This window comes from Podarcis vaucheri (assembly GCF_965113315.1).
Source record: "Podarcis vaucheri genome assembly, chromosome: 3".
NCBI classification, from domain to species: Eukaryota; Metazoa; Chordata; class Lepidosauria; order Squamata; family Lacertidae; genus Podarcis; species Podarcis vaucheri.
This window is the reverse complement of record NC_138761.1, coordinates 2,030,475-2,051,980: the sequence shown is the minus strand read 5'-3', so window position 1 is coordinate 2,051,980 and position 21,506 is coordinate 2,030,475. Positions and strand designations below refer to the sequence as shown.

Genomic DNA, 21,506 nt, shown 5'->3' with positions numbered 1-21,506 from the left:
CTTGCTCTGCACAATGGTTCTGTGCTCTGTGGTTCTGGGCACCACAATTCAAGAAGGACACTGACAAACTGGAACGTGTCCAGAGGAGGGCAACCAAAATGGTCAAAGGCCTGGAAACGATGCCTTATGAGGAACGGTTAAGGGAGCTGGGCATGTTTAGCCTGGAGAAGAGGAGGTTAAGGGGTGATATGATAGCCATGTTCAAATATATAAAAGGATGTCACATAGAGGAGGGAGAGAGGTTGTTTTCTGCTGCTCCAGAGAAGCGGACACGGAGCAATGGATCCAAACTACAAGAAAGAAGATTCCACCTAAACATTGGGAAGAACTTCCTGACAGTAAGAGCTGTTTGACAGTGGAATTTGCTGCCAAGGAGTGTGGTGGAGTCTCCTACTTTGGAGGTCTTTAGGGCAGAGGCTTGACAACCATATGTCAGGAGTGCTCTGATGGTGTTTCCTGCTTGGCAGGGGGTTGGACTCGATGGCCCTTGTGGTCTCTTCCAACTCTATGATTCTGTGATACTGTGACACACTATGTACCAAGAAGGTATCATTTTTCTAAGACCCTGACCTGTCGAAGAAATCACTGTTCTATGGGATACAATGCTCCTTATTTCAAAGGAGTCTGCAGCCTCCATTGTGCAGAGCAAGTCACTTTTGCTGCCACTTAACAGGTGGGAAACTGAGGCTGAGGAAGGCTCATAGCTCAGGGATAGAGCACTAGGCTTCCATGCAGAAGGTTCTGGGTTCAATTTCTGGCATCACCACGTAGGCCTGGGGAATGATTCCTTGCCCTAGGGAGCCACTCCCAGGTGCCGTTGATAAGTGGCCTGGAGACCTGAATCTGCCCAATATCAGGTGAGCAGATGAACACCAAGGGAAGGCACTGCTTGCTAAACAGCTGCTTATCATCCAAAGCATACGCAACACACTTTTAAAAGCACATGATTTCCCCAAAGAACCTTGGGAACTATAGTTTACCCTACACAGAGGTACCAGCTTTCTTAACCAACTGTAGTTCCCAGGATTCTTGGGGGTCGTGTGCATTGAATTTCCGCTAACAAAGAAATAGTACCTCAGGTTAAGAACTTTGCTTCAGGATGAGAACAGAAATTGTGCAGCAGCAGCAGGACGCCCCATTAGCAAAGTGATGCTTCAGGTTAAGAACAGTTTCAGGTTAAGAACAGACCTCCAGAACGAATTAAGTTCTTAACCTGAGGTACCACTGTAGTGATGTATGGAAGTGAGAGCTGGACCATCAAGAAGGCTGATCGCTGAAGAACTGATGCTTTTGAATTCTGGTGCTAGAGGAGACTCTTGAGAGTCCCATGGACTGCAAGAAGATCAAACCTCTCCATTCTGAAGGAAATCAGCTCTGAGTGCTCACTGGAAGGACAGATCCTGAAGCTGAGGCTCCAATACTTTGGCCACCTCATGAGAAGAGAAGACTCCCTGGAAAAGACCCTGATGCTGGGAAAGATGGAGGGCACAAGGAGAAGGGGACGACAGAGGACGAGATGGCTGGACGGTATTCTTGAAACTACAAACATGAGTTTGACTAAACTGTGGGAGGCAGTGGAAGACAGGAGGGCCTGGCGTGCTCTGGTCCGGGGGGGGGGTCACGAAGAGGCGGACTCGACTAAACAACAAGAACAAGTCGAGATGCTTCTGAATCCCTGTTGCTGGAAGCCGCAGGAGGGAGAGTACTGTATTGCTCTTGAGTTCAAATCCTGCCTGCAGTTTTTCCACATGCATCTGGTTGGCTCCTATGAGGACAGGACACTGAACTAGGTAGGCCATTGGCCTGACCCAGTAGGCTATTCTTAGGCCCCTCCAGAAAGGGCATGCTTGGAGGGTGGGGAGACCCCCGATCCCCCCATCTCCTCCCCCCCCCACTGCCTGCCTCCTGCTTGCCTCTTTCTCTCCCCCTCCTCTCCCCCCTTCCCCGGTGAAGAGGACATTTGTTAGCAATTAGGGCTGGAGGGAGGGGACCCAGCGCATATTTCGGCAAAGCTCCAAGGCCGCCTCGCCTCCCTTTCCTCCCCTCCCTCCCTCCCTCCCCCACCCCCACCCCCTGCTGGATTTGGGGGCAGCGGCCATGGGAGGGAAGGCTCCAGCCAGCCGGAGAGGCGGCTGGCATATAGAGGAGCCACTCGCCCTGTTTTGAAAGCGTGAGGAAGTTTGTCTGGGCAATGGCCCAGGGACAGCGCGCAGGAGAGGAGAGCGAGCCGTGCGCCCTCGAGGCAGCAGAGATGCGGCTCTTTGCGCACTGACTGAAGGCCACTCTCTGGGGCGAGGGGAGCCAGGCAGGGGATGGATGTTTAGCCAGGAGGAGGAAGGAGAACCCAGCCACCTTCATGGGGCACTGAAGGGGTGAGTCTCGCCGCCACCTCCCTCGGCGCACCGATGGCCAGGTGAAAAAAATGGCCCACTTTTAGCAGCGCTGGATGGAAGCAAAGACCCCCTTCTCCAGGCTGTTGTGGAGCGGGGTGCGGGGAAAGGATGTCCACTCCACGCTCCGGAGCCGCGATGCTCTGTTCCCCGAGCCGCGTCCGGTGTCTCTGGGATGCGCTGCTGGGATGTGGCGCGACCCTCTGAGCTCCATCCTCGAGGACCAGAGACGTCTGGCAAGCTGCGCCTCTTCACCTGCAAGGCCTATCGAAGTCGAACCTCCCTCGCTCGCTCGCTTGTTTCGGTAGAAGCGGCTCGGACCGGGTCGTGGGGGTCGCAGTTCTCCTCAGGGGGAGGATCATGAAAGGTGAGTCGGAGGCAGCGAGGCTGCTGGGTTCCACAGAGCTCTTTGTCGCTTCCGCTGCAAGAGAAAACGGTGGCGACCCTTCTTGGAAATGAAAGAAAGGTGGTCTCCCTTTAGTGATCTGAGGTTTGTTTAGAATTGACGCAGCTCTTCAGAGCCACAGTTACATTGCTGTCAACTTTTCCCTTTTCTTGCGAGGAATCCTATTCGGAATAAGGGGATTTCCCTAAAAAAAGGGGGGGACGTTGACAGCTATGCAGTTATGATCTGTCACCTGCCCTGAGGTTCACACTGGAGAATGTCCCGCTGGACATTAACGAACCTGGGCAAAGGCGTAGTAGATCTGTTTGGATTTTCTGCCTTGCGCGTCCAACTGACTTGGGCTGGCCGGGATTGAACGCATGGCACCCGCTGTGAGAGGAGTCCTGGGTGCACTTCTGAGCCTGAAATCTTCTGGTTGACTCTACAGACATGATGTCAGCCACAGTCAACAGCTTGTAGTGCCCAGGTCAAAGGAAGGAATAGTCCCACTCTATTCTGCCTGGAGTCCTGTGTCCAGTTCTGGGCACCACAATTTTAGGAGAATATTGAGAAGCTGAAAGGTGTGCAGATGAGGGCGACTGAGATTATAAACCAAGCCTTACGAGGAATGGTGGGGGATGCTTTAGCTGAGATTCCTGCATTGAAGGGGGTTAGGCTAGATGACCCCTGGGGTCCCTTCCAATATTTCTATAATTCATAGCTATCCTGTCATTTCTTACGAAAGGCTGTGTTTTGATGTACTCCCCCGCCCCAAAAAAAACCCAGCTTCGATCCAAACTGGGCAAAAGAAAACCCCAGCTGCGTTTTAAGCTGGCGATGTGCCCACAGCCTAAATCTCCCGGCGCTGAATTCAAAATGAGCGTCCCCTTTGCAAATGCCGGAGACCCCGAGATGTTTGTCCGAGGAAGGCAGTCAGGAATTGCTACCAGGGGTCTGAGGAAACACAAGAGGCGGAGGTGGGGAGGGGGAAGTGGGCGGGAGAGGCGGGGCCGGTGGGGTTACGCAGAGGGCTCACAGCTCTGGCTACAACAGCGGCTTATTGCTTGCCTTCCAGTCCTCAGGACATCCACCCCCCCTCCCACTATTTTTTCTTTCCGTCTGACTTCAGAGATCAAACGTACAGCTCAGATTTCAGAGTGCAAATTACCAGAAAAACAGATGGAGGGGACTGGGCGGGACTGTTTCTCGTCCGTGCGCAAGACGCACCATTTAGCGCTGATAGTCATGATTGCGGGCTTGAAACTTGACCCCGCAAATGTCGCTGGGTTCCTGGTGCAGGAAATTGCAGAAGCGCCGTTTGAATCTGCTCTTGGCCCAGGCAGCTTCTCAGTCCTGAACACGCCCTGAAGTTTCCTTTTCCCTCGCTCTCATCCTGCAAGCGCCACCCTCTGGGATTGCTGCGGGCCGGTTCTGCTGCCGTGGAGTCACAGAATTGTAGAGTTGGAAGGGACCCCCAAAGGTCATCCATTACAACCCCTGCAGTACAGGAATCACAGCTGAAGAATGCCTTAATCCGAGGTTTCAAAGCAGAGGTTGGGTGGCCATCTGTCCTGGATGCTTCAGCTGAGATTCCTGCATTGCAGAGGGTTGGACTAGATGCCCCTTAGGGGTCCCTTGCAACTCTACAATCACAACCTGACTTGTGGGAAAATAAACCCCACATAAAGGTAAAGGTAAAGAGACCCCTGACCATTAGGTGCAGTCGTGGCCGACTCCGGGGTTGCAGCGCTCATCTCGCTTGATTGGCCAAGGGAGCCGGCGTACAGCTTCTGGGTCATGTGGCCAGCAGGACTAAGCCGCTTCTGGTGAACCAGAGCAGCGCACGGAAACACCGTTTCCCTTCCTGCCAGAGTGGTACCTATTTATCTACTTGCACTTTGACGTGCTTTCGAACTGCTAGGGGGGCAGGATCAGGGACCGAGCAGCGGGATAGCACCCCGCCGCGGGGTATCGAACCACCGACCTTCTAATCGGCAAGCCCTAGGCTCTGTGGTTTAACCCACAGTGCCACCCACGTCCCCCCTAACCCCACATACCTGGGAGTAAACTTACTGATTTCAATAGGACTTCTGAGTAGAGCAGACATGGTTAGAAGTGCACTCTATGTATTTATTGTTGCATTTTGTGGCCTATGTAGGCATGCATTCTCTGTGTCTGTGTGTGTGTGTTTGTCTTACATACACAAAGACGCCCTGACCTACATCCTAGTGTTTAGACATGAATGCAGCGCAGAACTAGGGCATCATCAGATAGCATGGATGGGGCAGTCAGTGGGAATTCCTAGTCATTAGGAAGACAATGGACTCAAGTGACTGGGAAAGTCTCATAACAACCCAAGAAGAGCGCTGCTGGATGAGGCCACTGCCCAGCATGGTCTTCTCACAGCGACCAACCTGATGCCTCGATGGGAAGGAGGATCAGAGCCCAAGATCCCCCCTCCCCTTTCCCGCAAGTGGGATGCAGAAACATTACCATGGACGGCCTCTGTTCTAAACAAAATCTGCCCTTATTCCCTTATGGGGGACACAAGAGCCCATATAGAGCACTTACGTAGGTTCCCTATTGGTAGGAGAAAATAACAGAGGCCAAGCAGAGAATATTGAGAAGCAAAGCAACTAGTAAGCCTGATCTTTATTACTCTGTTGCATCGGGGTCCTCTCTCACAACGCGCAGGAGGGAAGAGGAACCCAGAACAAAGGTGTGCCCACCCTTATATAGACATTTTAAATTCCCTGCCCTGGAGCTCAAGACCACCCCTCCATACATCATACCTACATCACAGAAAAGGCGGTCTACAGCAGAAATCTGAGTGCATTGTTTATCTCGTTTGACAGGTTACCTGTTAATGCTCACTTGATTGGATACCCTGGGGAGCCTGGCCAGTCTTTTGTAATGATAAATACTTAGTTCCTGGGCCATGTCACAGGCTCACACCCTATTCAAACACAGACATACCCTTAAGACAGGATTTGTGAAGGAAAAGACAATGGGGAGGCTTTTCCATTTTCCTTTGATCTTGCAGAGAAAACATTTGGTCAGTCTGGGAATCAAAATTGGTTTCAGGTCAGTCTTCCTGTGCTGATCTATAAAAAAATTGCTTCCAGTAGCACCTTAAAGACCAACTAAGTTAGTTCTTGGTATGAGCTTTCGTGTGCATGCACACTTCTTCAGATACACATGCACACGAAAGCTCATACCAAGAACTAACTTAGTTGGTCTTTAAGGTGCTACTGGAAGGAATTTTTTTATTTTGACTATGGCAGACCAACACGGCTACCTATCTGTAACTGTGCTGATCTATGTATGTGCTTGGTTGGTACATTATATATCTAAGACCTTAAAATTCTTATCACAATTTATATCCTCCTCCACAAATCTGTCTAATCCTCTTTCAAAGCCATCTAGGTTGGCTGCCATCACTGCCTCCTGTGACAGGGAGTTCCATAGTTTAACAATGTGCAGCGTGAAGATGAAGTTTCTTTTATCTTTCCCAAATCTTCCAGCATTCAGCTGCATTTGGATACTTGCAATGTCTCCTTTTTGCAAATGAATGGGAGTTGGGCAACCAGACCAGACCCTGAGTCATTCTTCCAGATCTGTGGATTCCAGCCCCCTGCCCTAACTCCAGCCCCCTACCCAGATGATATGCTGTTTCTTTGCCTTAAAAGCTGCTCCTGTCCAAACAAAGATTCGGAGCTCTCTTCGTCTTGCATCATTTTTGGCTAACAGAACCCCGTCATTACCAGATCCCCAACCCGGAGTTTACAATAAATAAATAAATTAAAGGCCTGCATCTCGCAAACTCACCAGTCCAGGGAGTCTAAGCTAGCAATCATCTCATTTCCAAATGGAGGGCCTGGTCCTTCCTTGCTCTCCTTCAAAGGCCTCCTAGAGTTCACCCTGATTTTCGTGGACCCCTTCCATGCTATAATCACTCAGAAGAGAGACAATCTGCAATTATGCTGGGGAAGAGGAAGGGCTGAGTATTGGGCTGGACTTTGATGAGCATTTGTGCGGATCCCAGACTGGGTTTGGAGCTTATTAATTTGATGATGATGATGATGATAATTTGGGGCAAATAAAGGGGTATGTGACAGAGGTTTAGAAAACTATTCACAGGCATGGGGAGAATAGGCAGAGAAACCTTTTCCTCTTCTCAGCTCCTAAAGCTAGACCCCTGTGAGGATCATGTAGCCAAGCAAGCAGATTCACACTGTTAGTGGAGAAATCTGAGGGCTCCCTTGGACAAAAAACAAGGACACCAGCCAGGAATACCGGAGCAAAACAGCAGCCAGGAGGCTTGGCCTTTATTGACAGGACTCCCACCTGCCACCAGGTGGAACAAGGTGGAAGCCCCGAACAAAAGAGCCCCCAGACTTTTATTAGCTGCTAATCCCCAAGTTGGGACGCGGGTGGCCCTGTGGGTTAAACCGCAGAGCCTAGGAATTGCCGATCAGAAGGTCGGCGGTTTGAATCCCCACGACGGGGTGAGCTCCCGTTGCTCGGTCCCTGCTCCTGCCAACCTAGCAGTTCGAAAGCACGTCAAGTGCAAGTAGATAAATAGGTACTGCTCCGGCGGGAAGGTAAACGGCGTTTCCGTGCGCTGCTCTGGTTCGCCAGAAGCGGCTTAGTCGTGCTGGCCACATGACCCAGAAACTGTACGCCGGCTCGCTCGGCCAATAAAGCGAGATGAGTGCCGCAACCCCAGAGTCAGCCACGACTGGACCTAATGGTCAGAGGTCCTTTTACCTTTACCTAATCCCCATGTTACACCCCCCCCCCAAACTACATCACTCATACATCACGATTACATCATTAAAGGGGAGGTCTGGTGGCAGGAATCTGAGCATCCTGGACCCTGCCCCATGGTTCCCCTTGCCCTCCACCAAACACCCCTCTAGTGTAACAAAAGAGATATTTCCCTGTTTCTCAGCCAAGTTCATCCCACCCTTTTGTCTTCATCTGGGTTTGTTATGTCTGGAACGGCTACCTGTCTGGCACTCAGGTATCAGGATGCCAGGAATATCACTCAGGCAGAGGGGCTGCTGAGGAGCTGAGCTCAGCTGTCTATATGAATTTCTGAAGTTTCCCCAGTGAGCCAGTACATAGATACATTTAGCAGTGAATTCTTACATTTGGTATCGTGCAGCAGAGGCCCTTTGAATAGATAGGAAGAAACTGTGATGAAGTGTTTTGTGGGGACAAGTCACAAAAGTCACAAAAGTGATTGCGCTGGTTTTGGTGGTGGGATGCATGTGCAGGATATCTGCTGGAGGGGCAAACCCCCCCCAACCTATAAATAAATTCCTGCAACAACAATTCCATCCTTGGATGGTCTCTTCCAACACGGCAGCTCTATGATTCACACGGCGCTTTGGAATTCAACACCACAAATTCCTGTGGCGTCTAGTAATTTTTATGGCTTTAAAGTCAGATTAGACAAATAGAATAAGGCTATCAGTTTCTATGCCTCCAGGCAGAGAAGCAACTTGGCCCTTTCCTGAAACAACTCATTTGGTAGGAGGAATAGAATTGTAGCACTGGAAGGGATCCCCAGAGGTCATCTAGCCCAATCGCAGGAATCACAGTGAAAGAATCCCCAACAGATGGCTATCCAGCCTCTGCTTGAAAACCTCAAAGGAATGATAGTCCATCACCTTACAAGGGAGTCTGTTCCTGTGCAAGCAAGCTTTCGAGCTGCACAGGTCTCCTCATCGGGCACAATGGGAAACACAACTAGATCACAGGTACTCCTTTGGCAGATCCTTTCCACAGGGTGCAGCGTACGCCTCTGACTTTGGACCCCAAATCTCCAGGGTGCCCCTCGGCGCTAAGATTTTCACCTGGCAGCCCTCTGTCCTTCAGATGGCAAATATTTGCTTGCCTTTGCCGCAGGAGGATAAATGCGGGTGCCAGGTCTGCTGCTCTGGAAAACAGCCTGCACCTGGCCAGAGCGCTTCTCCCTTCCCCTTGTTGATGTAAGGGAAGATGGGGGTTTCATAAGCTGTTGACCCAAGGAAGCCCGTCAGATGTTGAAAGGCTCTTTGCAAACCCCTTTGCTGGATTGATTTCGATCCACATTAAAGTCCGGGCACTCAAGCCCACGGTAACCATGAGAATGCCAAGGGGGCGCAAGGCCTGGCGGAACACAACGCCCACCCTCTGGGCAGCCACCTGGGTGAGGCTAAGACAGGGGCTCCTGTCTCAGGTGTGTAGGGCAGCGAGGAGAGCCAGCACCTGGCAATCTGGGGCATCTTTCTGCAGGGCTTGCAAGACAGAGCTGTTCCGCCTGGCCTTTGGTTTGGACTCAGTCTGGCCCTTATGTTTCCCTCCCCTTACAGTTTTGATTTATGGGCTACTATCAAAATGAGGCTGCATTTAAATTGCATTTTAACCTGTATTTTAAATTGGTTTTTTCCCTATTATGTTTTTACGGTAATTTTACTGGGGTTAGCCGCCCTGAGCCCAGCTCTGGTCATGCAGGGCGGGGTATAAATAAAAATTATTATTATTATTATTATTATTATTATTATTATTATTATTATTATTATGACACGGGTGGCGCTGTGGGTTAAACCACAGAGCCTAGGACTTGCCAACCAGAAGGTCGGCGGTTCGGAGAGACTTCCGGGGTGGCGCCATCAGCAATGGCGGACTCCCTCTGAACCGGAGGGACCAGCTCCGCGTGAAACGGGTCTTTTCCGCTGCGGCGAGGCGGGGACCCTCTCAGAAATCATAGGCGGATGTAGCCTGTGAGCGTGGGACTCAGCGGGCACCTTTAGCACCCCCCCAACCCACGAAGGAACCCACTAACGGGCTCCGAAGCGAAGAGGGGGAAGTGGCACAGTGCTGTGAGTCAACTGCTATTTCCGTGGAGCGAAGCCGCACAGCCGTTGCCGGAGAGCGCTGCCTTTTTCCTGGGAAAATTTGGCATCTAAAGTAATCACCCGTGAGTACTCAAACATTGAATAATTGGACTTCAAATAAGAACTGGCGATTAGAAAGGAATTGGACTTAAAAATTTATCTTAATTTGGCATTGAAACGGGAAGGTTTAAACAGGAAGTCAGCCTTCCGTTTCCTTGTAGTCAGAAGAAAGCAAAGACAATGTAAACTAGAGCTTAGAAAATAACTTTTAAAGGATCGTTTCACCATCTAAATGCGTTGAACCCCCCTTCGGCAGCAGGAGAAGACGGGGGATCTTTTTTGGACTGTTTAAACCTGCAGAAGTGAGTTTAAAGTAAAGTAACTTTCCACCGTCCTGACCCTGGAGCGGGGTGTCAGAACTGACGTTTTGAAGCTCATTGACCAGAGACAAATGTTTTTGACAGATAGTTAAAAGAAGAGTAACATTGTGATTCCACTGTTTCCTTTCACATTTTAAAGGAACTAATATTGACAAAATATTTTTTTAAAAAAGAAACTTTATTGCTATTGTTTTTAAAAGAAAGAACAACCAGAAGTTTCCCCCTAGAGGGGGACTGGGAAACTGTAACCAATTCTAGGGAGCTTGCAGCTGCCAGATTACAACCGTGGGAAAGGACTTGTGACCTTGCAGGACAATGTTTTCAGAAGCACTGTTGGGTGCTTTCTGTAAAATAAATGCCCTATTGGATCAGTTAAGTCAGAAGACGGATTTGATGACTAATGCGGCCAGAACATTTGAACAGGTAGTGGGAAATTATATGGAGCCCACCCAGGAACTTAAACAGGAGTGTGTCCTGACAGAGCAGATGATAGAAGAGGATGTTGTTGTCGGATCAGCTGATAAGCGGCTTAGCGGCTTAGAAAAAGGGGGGAAAGGGGGGGGAAACAGCAGGAACTCGCAAGACATTTTCGTCTTGCGAAGCAAGCCCATAGGAAATTCATTTTGCGAAGCACCTCCAAAACGGAAAACTCTTTCGTCTAGCGAGTTTTCCGTCTTGCGAGGCATTCGTCTTGCGGGGCACCACTGTAGATCAAGACCACCCCCAGAAACATCATACATACATCACAGAAGGGGTGTAACCTAAGACCACCCCTCAGATACATCATACCTACATCACAAAAGGCGGTCTAAATCAGAAATTTAAATATTGTTTTTCTCCTGTCCTTGTTTATCTCCTGTCTGGCAGGTTACTTGATTGGATTTCCTGGGTAGCCTGGCCAGTCTTTTGTAGTGATAAATACTTAGTTCCCGGGCCAGGTCACAGGCTGACACCCTATTCATGCACAGACATACCCTTAAGACAGGATTTGTGAAGGAAAAGACAATGGGGAGGCTTTTCCACTTTGACCTTGCAGAGAAAACATTTGCTCAGTTTAGGAAGGAAGACCGACCTGGAACCAAAATGGTTCCAGGTCAGTCTTCCTGTGCTGATCTATGTACCTGCTTGGTTGGTACACTTATGAACATTACCATATATCTAAGACCATAAAATTCCTATCACAACATTCTGGGACCGATCAGATTTGCAGTTCGAAACATCTGGGAGTCGCCAGGGTGGGGGAGACTGGCTTGTGTTGCTTTCAAATATAAGGCGTGAGTTGCATTTCTGATTTGGCTTTGAGGTGTTTCATTTTTTTTATGGCCCTATCGCCAGCCCCGCTCGGCTTTATGGAGCCACGAGGCAGGATCAAGAGGGAAAGGAAAAATCAATAGCAGACGGTGCTGAAATAAACTGTGCCCTGAGTGCCTTTGGAAATGAAACCTTCCCCCTCATCCATAGCTGCCTTATACAAGGCCAGACCATTGGTCCATCTAGAATCATAGAAGTGTAAAGCTGCAAGGGACCCCCAAAGGTCATCCAGTCCAACCCCCTGCAAGGCAGGAATCTCGGCTAGAGCACCCATGACAGATGGCCCTCCAATCTCTGCTTAAAAACCTCCAAGGAGAATTCACAAGGGAGTCTGTGCTACTGTTGAACAGCTCTTACTGTCAGCTTGGCATTTTCCATGTGTTGAGTCGTAAACTCCTTTCTCGTCACTTGAAGCCATGGGTTCGAGTCCTACCCTCCAAGAGCAGGAGAAAATCTTTATTATTATTTTTTATTATTTATTGAATTTATATAGCACCCAATACCCGGAGGTCCCTCTTCCATGTGATAGGAGAGCCATCTTCCAATATCTCAAGAGCTATCTCCTCTCAGTGTCCTCTTTTTCCTTCTAAACATACCCAACACCTAATAATGGGAGACTACTATAATGTCAAAAGGGACGCAGGTGGCACTGTGGGTTAAACCACAGAGCTTAGGACTTGCCGATCAGAAGGTTGGTGGTTCGAATCCCCATGACGGGGTGAGCTCCTGTTGCTCGGTCCCTGCTCCTGTCAACCTAGCAGTTCGAAAGCACACAGTGCAAGTAGATAAATAGGTACCGCTGTGACGGGAAGGTAAACGGCGTTTCCGTACGCTGTACATCGGCTTCCTTGGCCAATAAAGCGAGATGAGCGCCGCAACCCCAGAGTCGGTCACAACTGGACCTAAAGGTCAGGGGTCCCTTTACCTTTACTATAATGTCAGCTGCATTTTCCAATTTAAATTTTTTATTTTTTATTTAGTCTTCAGACCAGCAGCGGCTAGTTTATCAAATGTTAGCTATCAAATGTTAGTCATTCCCACCCCCCAGAAGCAAAACTTTACTTTTTTCTTTTTTCTTTCTGCAAATTCTTGTACGCTGTGATGGCTTTGGTGATTTCTTCCTTGTAACAACCCACAAAATTAGGAGAGGGGTCTCTCCACGCTCCCACCAAAGCAGCTAAACCTCAACACGTAAACCAACTTTGTCACCAGGGAAACATTTGGTAATTACACATTTCATTTCCTTTTAAAACTGTTTTTTAGAATAATAATTATATAATAATAATTTATTATTTATACCCCACCCATCTGGCTGATTTTCCCCAGCAACTCTGGGCGGCTTCCAATCAAGTGTTAAAAACAATAGTGTTAAATAGAAGATGTAATTAACTGCAAAACACACAAACAAAGCAATGCAGATTCAATCTGTGTGTGTGTTTTACAGGAGGATATAAAAAGAGGTTTAAATGGGTATTTCTGAACTATTAATCAGTTTCAACGGCTGCAGCATATGGCACTGCCTTACCTTAATTCTCCCGAAATTCTGCTTTTGACCAGGCATGAAAAACTAAATTCGCAAATACAATGCAAATAAAGAAAAAATAAGAATAAATAAACATACCCAACCCCCACTGTTCCTCACACACATGGGCGCCAACTCCTAGGAGCTGAAGTCCCTTCACCCTCCCCAATAAAATATTTCAGGTGTCCGGGGGCCCCCAAGACTGATGGGCCTTGCCATTCAAATGATGCGTGTGTCCCATGTCATGTCCTTGATTATGTGGGGTGGGGTTTGCCTTGCCCCCCCCAATATTTTACTCAAGTTGGCACCCCTGCTCACCCACAATACTGCGTGCCCCTACCTAGCAGCCTGGTGGCATTAGCACGAAGGAGCCCCTCACTTAGTTGCATCTCTCGCATCCTGGCTCCCTCTTTTGAGATGTTGATGAGGACACTCAAGGGGCCAGCGAAGGTCCTTGTTGTGTCACTAAACTTGTCTGACTAACACAGGAATTGGACGGGGGGACACAGGGCATCATCTAGACTGAACCCCTACCCCTGCCCACAACAGTGTGTATGTTTGTAAACCATAAGCCTAGCTGCTTTGGGTGAGGAACCCGCTCCGAGGGCTCTTGAAATCTTTCGTCTGTCTTCTTCATCCCTCGATGGCCGACGTCTCTGCCAGCTCTTATTCTCCTTGTCAGAGTGCCCGGCTTGCGGCTGGCAAAGAAATCCCTGGTGCGCCCTCATCTCTTAAATGAACCACAGCGTCCAAGAAACACAGAGCCGGGGGGGGGGTTGAGCTCTTTGCTCTTTCCCCCAAAGCATCCCGGTTGTACTTGGCCATCTAGCGCTTTCAAAAAAGGCTGGAAGTGGGTCAGAAGGAGGTTCCGGACCAAAAATTCAGAGTAGGTTGATTGGCACCTGTCTGTCTCAGGAGACAACGAAGGAGTGCGCATTCTGGGGTGAAGTCAAACCGTCGGCACTTTGTCCTTCTTTAATTTTTAACAAAACAATGTTTTCGTTTTGTATTTCAGAGGAAGACCTCATTGGAGAAGACGACGAGATGCCATCTTTCAGATACAGGCCAAATGGTAAGAGCAGGTGGGCAGGGAGTGTGTTAGAGCCCAAAAAGAAGTGTAAGTGTGTGTGTGTGTGTGTATACGCTCGCATGCTTGCAAGCAAGCGGTGATGCTAAGAGAAGGAACATACATAAAAGTATGGCGTTTGAAACATGCCACAGAGTGCGTGCAGAGTACACCACACAGAAGGAATCACTGAAGAGACACAAAAATACCTTTGGCATGGTTTAATAACAAAACTCCTCTAACACACATCTTGCATTGTGTCTATAATCATCACCCATCCATTCACCAGGGGAGAGTAAGGTACATATTGCACATTATATATCATTCACAATTTCTGACACAGCTAATTACAGTGACTTATCAGCACCTGATACACTGCTAAACAGCTGTGAAAACTAGGTCAGGATATGCACTCCTACTTTTAAAGTGGTACACATCTTGTGGAACAATAATGAACCCTAACATTTCAACAAGATATTCAAGAAAAAGTGGCAGCAGAGGCAGCAACGTAATATGAACTAGGACTCCTCATACAGCTTTAATAATTTTTATTAGTTTTTTATTAATTAAATAATTTAAAAATATTATTACTTTTTATTATTACCCACCCTCCCCGGCCAGAGCCAGACTCAGGGCGGCTAACACCAATAAAATCACAGTAAAAACATAAGAGGAAATAACCATTTTAAATGCAGGTTAAAATGCAATTTAAAATGCAGCCTCATTTTAAAAGTAGCTCATAGATCAAAACTATAAGGGGAGGGAAACATAAGGGTCAGACTGAGTCCAAACCAAAGGCCAGGCAGAACAGCTCCGTCTTGCAGGCCCTGTGGAAAGATGTCAAGTCCCACAGGGCCCTGGTCTCTTGGGACAGAGCGTTCCACCAAGTCGGGGCCAGTACTGAAAAGGCCCTGGCCCTAGTTGAGACCAGTCTAACCACCTTGTGACTTGGGACCTCTAAAATATTGTCATTTGTGGACCTTAAGGTCCTCCGTGGGGCATACCAGGCTCCCTCCAGACATCCTTTTTACTGAACATTATTATTTGTGCTCATGATGCTATCGGAGCAGTCAGATGAACGTGATCAAAAATTATCAAAGAAGAAGAAGAAGAAGAGTTTGGATTTGATATCCCGCCTTTCACTCCCTTTAAGGAGTCTCAAAGCGGCTAACATTCTCCTTTCCCTTCCTTCCCACAACAAACTCTCAGGGAGGTGAGTGGGGCTGAGAGACTTCACAGAAGTGTGACTGGCCCAAGGTCACCCAGCAGCTGCATGTGGAGGAGCGGGGACGCGAACCCGGTTCCCCAGATTACGTGACTACCTCTCTTAACCACTACACCACACTGGCTCACACTGGGACAGAGTAATTCCCTTGTGAAGGGAGAATGCAGCGTTTAGGACTTTTTAGCCTGGAGAAACGGCAAGCAAGAGAAGGCATTGTAGAAGCTTATAAAATACAGTGGTGCCTTGCAAGACGAAAAGAATCCGTTCTGTGATTCTCTTCGTCTAGCAGTTTTTTCGTCTTGCGAAGCAAGCCCATTGACGGATTAGCAGATTAGCGCTATTAGCGGCTTTTAGCGGCTTATCGGCTTATCGGATCAGCTGATAAGCGGCTTAGCAGCTTAGAAAAAGGGGGGGAGGAAAAGAAACCCGCAGGAACTCGCAATACATTTTTGTCTTGCGAAGCAAGCCCATAGGAGATTCGTTTTGCGAAGCACCTCCAAAACGGAAAACTCTTTCGTCTAGCGAGTTTTCCGTCTTGTGAGGCATTCGTCTTGCGGGGCACCACTGTAATGCAATGCCCAGAATTCTTTGAGGGAAAGAATGTGCTTTAAAGTTATGGTGTGTCCATATCCTGGCATGCACTAAAGAAGGGAACCTGAGCATGGACAGGTACTGAGCAGAAAGTCGGCTGTGATAATTAACTGTCATGGATGCTTTAGCTGAGATTCCTGCATTGCTGGGGTGGACTAGATGCCCCCTTGGGGACCCCCCTTCCAGTTCTATGATTCTATGATGCCAACAAGCTTTCTGGATCATCTGGGGGTGGAGGTGGAGTTTTCAGGCCAGGGGAGAAACCCCCAGACAAATGTAAACTCCAGCATTTCTGATTAAGACATTTAAACTTGACACTGATGCACAAACACCTCTGCTAGACACACAATAGTCTCCCATCGAGTGTCCAAAAATCCATCTATTCTGCAGAACAGCTGTACGAGAAATATGTAAAATAACTAAGCAAGTATTAGAAACCACCCCAGAATTGGCCCTGCTAAACATCTTCCAAGACAATAATGCCCATTTACACCACAAAGAACTCATAACCCCCTACTTTCAGCAGCCAGAAACACCATAACCAGACACTGAAGAGACCTGTCAGGAGTAAGCATGGACCAATGGTGCAAAATAGTATGGGAAACAGCCTTACTAGAAAAATTAACCAATAAACTGAAACTGACACAGGGACAAATGGAAGAAGACGCCTTCACCCCGGTATGGCTCCCCTTTATCACATACACAGCCCAACAAGACAACGACAATAATCCACCAACAGCATATGAATCAATATGGCTAACCTGATCCAAAACACCCACCCACCTCACCCACACACAAAAACAAAGACCACCACAGCCAACCACAAATGGACAGCCACACCCTGGGCCAACCCCAACCTCTCTCACCACCAAAGGAACACAAGTGAACAGCAGAGAACCTGCACAAGTGACACTGAGACAAAATCCTACATATATTAAGTATATATTAAGAAACATCTTCCTAATGTCTCAACAATTGAAACTTATCTGTAAGAAATGTTACTTGAAAGAGAGAGAGAGACATTGCACATACCGTATTTTTCACTCTATAGGACGCACTTTTTCCCCTTCAAAAATGAAGGGGAAATGTGTGTGCGTCCCGTGGAGCGAAGACGCCATAGCCCCGTGACCCTCTCCCGGCTGGAGAGGTGACGCGCGGCTATGGCAGGAGCCTCTCCGCTGCGCCTTTCCGCTGCTCCCTGACCTGCTCTTTGGGGCTGGTGGTGGGCTTCCCCCCGCCATCCCCAAAGAGCAGGTCGAAAGGAACCTGAAGCCTGGAGAGCGAGAGGGGTCAGTGCACACCGACCCCTCTCGCTCTCCAGGCTTCCAAGGTAACCTGTTTTAGAGCGACACCTTGTTTTAGAGCGGGAAAACAAGAGGGGGAAAGTTCTCCCCCTCTCTGTGCAGCGCCTCCTGCCGCTTCGCTGAAGGGGCACTGGGCAGAGAGGGGGAGAAATTTTTTTTCTTGTTCTCCCCCCTCTAAAACAAAGTGCGTCCTATTGTCCAGTGCGTCCTATGGTGCGAAAAATACGGTACTTTTGTAAACCAAGAAAATCTTTAATAAAAATACATTAAAAAACAACAACAATAGTCTCCCATCTCTGCTTTATGCTCCTTCCCCAACCCAGGCCGGATGAGGACCAACTGCAGTCAGTGCGAGAAGACCCTGACCCTGCAGACGTCCGTGAAAGTCCTGTATGTCTTTGTCGTCTTGCTCATTGTGGCTGTGGTGGTGCTGGCAGCTCTGGGTGAGTAGGACACACAAACCCTCCTGTCTCTCAGGTTCAGGAAACAGAAACCGAAATCATCAAGGGTGCGAAGTTGCTCCACTCTGAAGGAAGCTTGCAGAACCCTGGGACGGAGAAGACCAGGAAGAGGCAACATGGTAGAATTATGTGTTGCATGGAGAAAGCAGACAGAATCATTTTCCTCTCTCAAAAAGCTAGAAGATCCAATGAAGGTGAATGCTGGAAGATTTGGGACAAGGGAAGGGCTTCTTCGCAAAGTGCATGGTTGTGGGAATGTTCAGGGATACAGGAGAGGATATATTGTTTGATTACATCCTTTCCAACTTGTGTTAACAAGTTCTACAATTTAGCAGAGTAACATTCCCCTTTTTAAACTTGCACAGCGGATGCGTTTTCTCAGGATCGCTAAAATAAGTTTCCTTGGTAATTTCCCCTTTAGTCCCTTCATAAAAAGATAAGACACGACACAGTCTTCTATAAATGTATAAAAAGAGTTTACTCACTCACATTCTGTTCACAGATGGATCCCAGAAGGCAGACTTAAGTTATAAAAGTAATATACCTGGAATTTATCTCATAAAGAGATAGTCCCTTTCTCCTATTTTGGCTGGAGGCCAAGAGAGCATCTTAGGCTAAGCAGATGTTGCTTCTTTGACCAATGCAGTCAGAGAGAGAGAGAGAGATGGCTGACCAGTCCTGCTTTTTTGTTACCTGGGCAGGTGAGGTCACACCCACCTCTAGTCACATGCAGAGGAAGTCTGTCCCAGACAGGAGAAACAGGAAGTTCTGACTGCCTGGTCCAGGCATCCCCTTTTTATGTCCACTCTAGGGATGTTGTACTTGTCTGCTCTGTGTTTCACATCCCACAATAGTTAAGCTGTGGAACTCTCTGCCACAGGAAGCAGTGGTGGCCACCAACTTGGATGGCTTTAAGGGAGATCCAGGCCCTTTTGGAAGATCCATGTCAGTCAAGGTTTAGGCCTGGTTTTGGCACATTAACTGCTTTGGTCACCCTGTATGATGACCTCTGTCAAGAGAGACAAGGGAAACATGTCCCTGTTAATTCTTCTCAACCTCTCAGTGGCTTTCAATACCATCAGCCATGGTATCCTTCTGGAGCGACTCTCCAAACTAGGGTTGGGTGGCACCACTTCGCGGTGGTTCCAGTCCTACTTGGATGGTCATTGCAGAGGTTGCTCACCAGAGCAAGACGGTCTGAGCATATTACACCGATCCTGGTCCAACTGCACTAGCTACCAATTAGTTTCTGGGCTCAATACAAAGTGCTGGTTTTGACCTACAAAGCCTTAAATAGATCAGGACCACCATGTTGGCATACAACCAAGGATCAGGGGACAATTGGCAGGCCCCCAGCTGGCTCCAGCCCACCGTCCGTCAAGAAACCAGGGGTCAAGAAACCAAAGGTTCGAGGGTCAGGAAGCAAGGAGTCACGAGGTCAAGGGTCCAAGGATCAGGAAGCAAGGAGTCAAGGAGCCAAATGCAGCAAGGCAAGGAATGTGTTGCTGTGGCAAAGAGCCGAAGGGAAATGCTGACCTTATATCCCTTCCCAGCTCTTGCCACCAGGTGCTGTGAGTTACCAAGCGGCCTCACCTGTGCGGCCGCACCTTGCCTCTCCAGAACAAACTTAGGAAGGCCCCAGTCCTGCAGAGTCCTATTGGTCACAGGGTCTGGCTCCTGCACGCACTCCTGACGCCCCCCTCTTTCCATCCCAGGCCTCTCTGCCTGGGCGTCTTTCTCTGCATCCAACCTCCTGCACCAGCATCCGGCTCTCCAGGAAAAGAGGCCCTTCTCTCATCTCTGGGTCTCGGCCGAGACCACCCACTGCCTCTTGGCATGGCTGGCGCACCAGGTGGCCTGGGCTGAGAGCCCTTCCTTGGTCTGAGGCAGCAACTTCCCTGCTGCCCCCAGGTGGCCTTCCCTGCCGTGTTGTTTTGGGCAGAGAGAAGCTGCCCTCTCTCTCGAGATCACGTGCCCCAAAGCTGAACTCAACTTGTGGGGCTGGCACACAGCTGAGAGGAGCCTGAGGTTTGGGTCCTGTCCCAGCCCACAGCAGAGCCACGGATTCTGCAGCCCCGGCAGCTGCCTGGGTGGCGAAAGAGCTCTGCGTTCATATATTCATTGGCCTGATCCTCTCCTTACGGTCTTGCAAGAGAATCACAAATCACGCCTAAGGTAGCAGATGCCCGATGCAAATCGTGCAGACTGATGCAAATCGTGCAGACTGTTTGCAACTTTCGCTCAGAATACAGAATTTCAGGTTTGCTTGGTGCAAAATTTCAGGGGTTGTTTTTTTAGCCCAAGACCACCTTGTTCCAATGAGTCCTGCCCTTGAGCCAGTTTAGCGGCAGGAACATTCAAGGATCTCAGATGGAGATGCAGGTGGGGTCTACAGTTGGCTAGAGAAGTGAGGGCATCAGCTGGCAACCAAAGTTGCCTAGAGGACAGGCAATGGATGGGCAAGAGAAGGCAAGAGCCAGCCCAAGAAGCCAAGTTGGGGGGTGCAGATGCAATAGCTTTGAGAAGCTGGCCCCCACAACACCAACAGGCTGCCAGTCCAAACCTAAAACTGGCAATACACTCATACCTCAGCTTACAGACACTTCAGGTTGCGTTTTTTCAGGTTGCAAACTGCCAAAACCCAGAGGTACCGGAACGGGTTTCTTCCGGGTTTCGGCAGTCACACATGCGCAGAAACGCTAAATCGCGCTATGCGCAGAAGCGCCAAATTGCAACCCACATGTGTGCAAACGCAGGGCCTCAGGTTGCGAATGTGCATTCCGCACAGATCACGTTCGCAACCCAAGCATCCGCTGTACAGTCGTACCTTGGATCCCAAACGGCTTGGTACTCGGACCGCAAACCCGGAAGTGAGCGTTCCTGTTTGCAAATGTTCTTGGGACCCCAAATGTCCAACGGGGCTTCCGATTGGCTGCAGGAGCTTCCTTGCAGCCAATTGGAAACCGCACCTTGGTTTCCGAACATTTCGGAAGTCAAATGGATTCCGTTCGACTTCCAAGGTATGACTGTGTAAGGATCGGTTTCAAGGCTCAGCTGACCTGCGTTCTGAAGAAGGCAAGATCTCAGCATCGAGCAGAAGGGAGGAAGGCTGTCAGATTTCTGTGTATGGCTCAAAGCTACGCAATTGGTAAAGCTTGGTTATTTATTTATTTATTTATTTATTTGCATAACGTTTTCACATTGCTTGAGTGTAAAAAAAAAACAAAAAACCTCACCTCCAAGCAGTTTCCGAAAAAAATGGTAAACACAATAAAATTATCAATGGAATTGGGAAGCTCCAGTTAGTGCAGAATGCTGCAGCACGATTGCTGACCAGAGCGAGGCCTTGCCAGCATACAACACCTGGGATCAGAGATCTGCACTGGTTGCCAATTTGCTACCGGACCAAATTAAAGATGTTGCTAATAGTATAATAAAAGCCTTAACAACTTGGGACCAGTTTGCCTACGAGATGATAATACCCTTCTGCATTTGTAAAAAAAAAAAACCTCCCTCTTTTAGTATGGCTTTAGTATAGCAGCGTCTACACTTTGGAACTCCCCGCCAATTGATACCAGGCCTTCGGTGTACACTTTTCAACGCCTGCTAAAAACATTTTTGTTTAGACCCAGATGTTTTAAAAGTTGCTGCGAGTTCTTTTCTTAGCGTATTGTTCATTCCACTTTTTGAAAGGGTTAAATTATTGTTGTTAATTTCTCTTATTGATCATTTTATTGCTTTCCCTTTTTTTTTAAAATGGCTTTGATGGGCTTTTTTTTAAAAAAAAAAAAACAAACAAAACCTCAAATGTTGGATGGATTTTATGAAATAAATAAAGCACCAATACTTTTCTAAGCACCATACAGAGATTAAAACCAGCATGTTCACAGGGAATCACGGCACAAAATGAACATGACATGGGGAGGGAAGAGGAAAGCAAAGCCAATCCTTGAAATTAGTAACTGGCAAGGGGGCAGGAGGGGG

At 48.5% G+C, this 21,506-nt stretch overlaps 1 protein-coding gene across 2 annotated transcripts in view; it reads left to right on the top strand.

The window, feature by feature from the left end:
* Positions 1-2,081: 2,081 nt before the first annotated feature.
* Positions 2,082-21,506, top strand: part of SCARA3 (scavenger receptor class A member 3) — a 91,408-nt gene continuing 71,983 nt past the window's right edge. For both annotated transcript variants that reach the window (XR_014218173.1, XM_082217628.1), the window contains exons 1-3: positions 2,082-2,757; positions 13,891-13,947; positions 17,385-17,504. Coding sequence is in view for 1 of the 2 variants with exons in the window: in XM_082217628.1 (XP_082073754.1) it covers positions 2,751-2,757; positions 13,891-13,947; positions 17,385-17,504 (184 nt within the window). In the remaining variant the exon portion in view is untranslated. The remainder of the gene's footprint in view (positions 2,758-13,890; positions 13,948-17,384; positions 17,505-21,506) is intronic.